General features: G+C 39.3%; 1 protein-coding gene across 1 annotated transcript; it reads right to left on the bottom strand.

The window, feature by feature from the left end:
* Positions 1-1165: 1165 nt before the first annotated feature.
* LOC104446468 (probable LRR receptor-like serine/threonine-protein kinase At3g47570) lies at positions 1166-3457 on the bottom strand. Its single transcript, XM_039313486.1, has 3 exons — positions 3258-3457; positions 2180-2229; positions 1166-2061 (listed from the first exon to the last, which is right to left on the bottom strand). Exons 1-3 carry the CDS (start codon positions 3455-3457, stop codon positions 1166-1168), a joined length of 1146 nt encoding a protein of 381 aa, XP_039169420.1.
* Positions 3458-4807: the final 1350 nt, after the last annotated feature.

Genomic DNA, 4807 nt, shown 5'->3' with positions numbered 1-4807 from the left:
GATGAGAAGATTCAAGATGACCTTGAAGGCTATTCTTGTTCATCTAAATTGGATTAAAAGTCTGATCTCAAGCCATACAAGTCAAAAGAGAAAGTTAGAACCGAAAGTAAGAAATAGATGCAACTGAAAGACACCATGAGCTAGGGCGAGCCTCCTGCCATAATCTGTCCAATGGCAAACTTCTCAATGTGTTGATAGAATTTGAGCTTTTCAGTTAAGTTATCGATGGTTCCTCTTATTCATGTCAACCCATGCAAGGAGTTCATCCCTAATTTGCTGCAGCAGACGTGGAACTTCGCTGATACTTATCCGTCTTTTTGGTACTTGAGACGAACAAGCAACTCCAATTTTATACACCATAACTAAACATTTTCGAAATATCTTCTCCCTTTCATAAAGCAAATAACAACTACTATCCTCCTTTTCTTGAAGCAAAAAGATGTCTGTAATTTCTAGAACTCGTTCAGGCAGAGCTTCTGCGACAAAATTATGAAGAGTCAAATTGTCTCCGAATTTGTGACCTGTGGGACTTAACCCTGTGAATAACTCCAACAAGAGAATGCCGTAACTATAGACGTCGCCTTTTCTTGAAGCCTTACATCCCATTCCATATTCTGTCACCCATTTGGATCATAGTACAAATCAAATTAAATTGCAGATCATCAAATCAAAATTTAATGTGCATAAGACTATAAGAGTTATCATTAGCTACCAAACTTAACACAAGAAGACAATCAATAATTTTTTTGGTATACAAACTCTCTTGGTGAGAGAGAGAGAGAGAGAGTACCTGGTGGAATATAACCCATTGTCCCTCTTGCCATTGAGCTCATTTTATTAGTTAAACCATCAAGGAATTTCGCCAATCCAAAGTCGCCAACATGTGCGACCATCTCAGCATCTAAGAGGATATTACTTGGCTTTAGATCACAATGTACAATGGGGATGGGACACTGGTGATGGAGATAATTTAGTGTAGAAGCAATATCAATAGCAATATTTATCCTCCAAATGAAATTCAACTTTTTTAAAGGCTCATTCCCATAAGGTGATGTTCTGCATGGGTGTATCCAGCATTTCAAGCTTCCATTTGCCATGTATTCATAGACTAAAGCCTTAAAATGATTTCCATGATGATCTTTAGAAGAACAAACTGTTAGTATCTTCAAAATATTTCGGTGTTTGATGTTTTTGATGCTGTACACTCGACCATCAAGCTATTCAAAGCACCTTGACGGGCTAAATGAAGTACCTTCACGGCAACAAATGTTCCATTATCCTGAAGTATCCCTTTGTAAACAGAACCATAGCTTCCAAAACCGATCAAATTCGTCGAAGAAAAACCCCTCGTTGCTTTTAAGAGTGTTTCATAAGATAATTTCGGATATAAATCATCATAGGAACTTGGAAATGGTACATTTACATTCTTCTTCACGCGAAAAAGATATATAAGAGCTGCATTTAGAGCCATCCCAAGAACTCCCGGAATAACAAAAGCGAAAAATATTATTATATTGATCCTTGTGCTCTTGAAGCTTTTGGAAATGCAGTTGGGGAGGTGAAATTCTGGCATGCCACCACAAAGCTCATTGTTCCCAACAATAGAAGTAGCGGTAGCATTCTTAAAGAGTCCTTCACGTGGAAGCATGCCTTCAAACTTATTGTGTGACAAATTTAGAAGCTTTAAGGAATGAAATATCGCTAAGAATTCTGGAATTTGTCCTGATAAATTGTTGCATGAAAGATCTAGTTCTTCAATGCCTCCTAATAATCTAATTGATTGTGGAATCGACCCATGGAAGAAGTTGCCTCCCATCCTCAATGATGTCAATGCAATGCAATCGCCTAAACTACTTGGGATTTCACCTACCAACAAATTGTCAGAGATGTCCAACACAGTCAAATTTCCCAAGTTGCCAACTTCTGTGGGTAAAACTCCAGTCAGATGATTTTGAGACAAGTCCAGAATGATGGCTAACGACAAGTGACGGATAAGCTGTGGGGGTATGACACCACTGAGATTGTTATTAGACAGGTCAAGTAGATCAAGCGACTGGGAATCTGATAAATATGAAGGAATTTGCCCATGGAAGTTGTTCCTAGCAATGTATAGTTTAATTAGCTTGGTTAGATTTCCAAAAAAAGATGGGATAACCCCTCCTAGGTTATTATCACTTACCTGTAGAATCCTCAAGTTTTGAAGATTCACAAAATTTGAGGGGATAACACCTGAAAGATGGTTGAGATTCATAAACAATACTTCCAAGTTGACAATATTTCCTATTTCTTTTGGAAGCTCACCGGATATTTGATTCATGGTTGCAGAAAATGCTTTGAGAGTGGTGGATAAATTACCTAGGCATTTAGGTAACACCCCACCAAACTTATTCTTGCCGATACTCATGTACTCTAATTTGGTGCTATTAGTTAACGAACAAAGGAAGCTCAAGTCTTCAGGTTTTCCACTTCCAAGTTGATTACCAAAGATTTGAAAGCGACCAAGCTTAAACAAATTTTCCCAAGAAGGTACTTTCCCTGAAAACTTGTTACTTCCAATTTGAATGACATCTAGCTTAGTGCAATTTGATATCGAGGGAGGAATCGGTCCCTCAAGTTGGTTCTCAGTAACACTAAAAAATTCAAGATCTAGGAGTTTGTGTACTATGCCCATTGGAAGAGTCCCTTGTATTTGGTTGCACGCAACATCAAACATAATTAGAGAAGAGAGATTGAGTAAGGAAGATGGAATTGTACCCGACAATCTATTAAAACCGATGCCAAGGAGATGCAAGTTTGACAGGTGGCCTAGAACTTGGGGAATGCTCCCACCCAAGTTGTTCTGGGTTAAATAAAGGATCTCCAGTGAAGATAAGTTCCCAATAGAGGAAGGCACACTCCTGGTTAGATTATTGGCATACAAATTCAACCGCCGTAGCTTTAGCAATGAACCAAGTTCTTCTGGAATTTCTCCAATTAGTTAGTTGTTCCCAAGTGAGAGCATGACCAAATTCAAGCAACCCGATATGTTTTTGGGAATTTCTCCAATCAATGAATTGTTGTGCAATCCTAGGATACGCAAGCGACGCAATTGGCCGACTTGTGGAGGGATTTCATGATCAAAACTATTGTTTTGGAGCAGCAATTCCCTTATGAAGCTAAGGTTTCCGATATGAGGAGAGATTGACCCAGAGAGCCCTTGGGATGACAAATCCAGGACTGTGACCCTCCGGTGCCTTCGACCGCACGTAACACCATACCACTGGCAAAGCCCAATGCTATTATTCCATGAGTTGAGCACACCAAAAGGATCTTTGATTATGCTAGCCTTGAATTGGAGAAGCACAAATCTATCCGTTTCATTGGTGGTGGAGACTTGGTTAAAACCCAGTGCAAGAGCAATACAAAGAAGCAAATGGCATGCTTGAAACTCTGCAAAGCTAATGCCCACGAGTTTCATGACTCAAAGCTCAAGGAAGTGGGTGGATATGAAAGCCAAGCAGGAAGAAACAAGAGGCAGGATCAGTACTAATGGAAACTGGGAAGAGATTAGCAAAGAGGAGGGATTCTTCAGGGACAACTTTTGTAGGGTTTTTCTTTTCTTTTCTTTTCTTTTTTTTTTTTTTTTAGCGCTTTTCTTCTATTCGAAAGCGCGTTTCTGCCTTTTGAGAAGACTTTTCTGGTCTTCTTCCTGTATTGTGGGGGCGGAATGTTGCTTTCCTGCCTCTCGAGAAGAAATTGTCTGGACATTGACCTGGGAGACATGGGGCTGCGATTGCTTTTCTCGAAAGCGCGTTTCTGTCCTTCGAGAAGATTTTGATGGCCATCTGCCTGTATTGTGGGGGCAGAACGTTGCTTTTGCATATATATAATTCTCTTTATGTTGTTCCTAGTTGCTTTAATCCTCAACCATCAATATCAATGGATTAGGGAAATTTATGGCATTGTAAATTTGTCATTTTTAATTATCAATTTCGTTTTTCACTTGTTCAAATGAGCAAATCCCTATTACATTTAGATGACAAGAAAGAACAGAAAATACATACAATAACCTTAATCTTCTGAAAATTTCGTAACGATTTTCATTGATTAAATGATGAGAGTATTGCTGGATTATGATATTGGCGTTATATACGAACATTAGTTTGTATCATCGTGGGACAAGTGCATTATGTTTATCAATGAATCCGATTTTCATATAAGTTATAGTCTCATCGGAAATCTTTCACGTGAGACCAAGACTCATTCCAAATGATTTTCAGCCCTACCAACTCAGGTACGCTAATGAAGAAACATCCGAGGATCGGCCATTGGAAGCTGTCCATTTACTTATAGGCGGCTAACAAAAGAAAATTCGATGATGCATGAGGATGGTTCAAAAGCATGTGGGCAGATGTGAAGAATTATAACCCCAAACGTGCGATGACCATGACTAACAAATAGGAGTACCGTTGGAGGATGCCAATAGTGTCCTGTGTGGACATTACTTTATAATCACCATCGGACCAATGGATCACATATGGGAATGATCTAATCGTCGACAAATTATAGTTTGCCTATGTACCATTACTGGCGAGACTGAGATTTGCTCCATGAGAAAGAATAGACAAGATATTTGGCCGTCTAGTTGTGTGCCCTATAAATTGGACCTCCCTTGATTATTGTTGCGACATCACACGGCCATGTAAGTAGACTACATTTAATTCACCCATACGTGGAGACTAAGGCCAATAATTAGAGAAGATATTGGGCCGTGTAATTAGAGTAGTAAGTGGCAAAACCACCGGCCCAAAGCCACTCCACATTGTCG

Source organism: Eucalyptus grandis, chromosome 5 (assembly GCF_016545825.1).
Source record: "Eucalyptus grandis isolate ANBG69807.140 chromosome 5, ASM1654582v1, whole genome shotgun sequence".
In the NCBI taxonomy this organism is placed as follows: domain Eukaryota; kingdom Viridiplantae; phylum Streptophyta; class Magnoliopsida; order Myrtales; family Myrtaceae; genus Eucalyptus; species Eucalyptus grandis.
The sequence above is the reverse complement of the archived record's forward strand: the minus strand, read 5'-3'. Positions and strand labels throughout refer to the sequence as shown.

What these genes read in the sequence shown, in the direction of transcription:
- LOC104446468 (XM_039313486.1), bottom strand. Translation starts at nt 3,457, where the DNA reads ATGAAACTCGTGGGCATTAGCTTTGCAGAGTTTCAAGCATGCCATTTG. An exon ending in AGCATTGGGCTTTGCCAGTG is followed by an intron (nt 2,230 to 3,257) that starts GTATGGTGTTAC and finishes ACCATCTTTCAG; the next exon opens with GTGTTATCCCCTCAAATTTT. An exon ending in AAAACTTGAGGATTCTACAG is followed by an intron (nt 2,062 to 2,179) that starts GTAAGTGATAAT and finishes CATATTTATCAG; the next exon opens with ATTCCCAGTCGCTTGATCTA.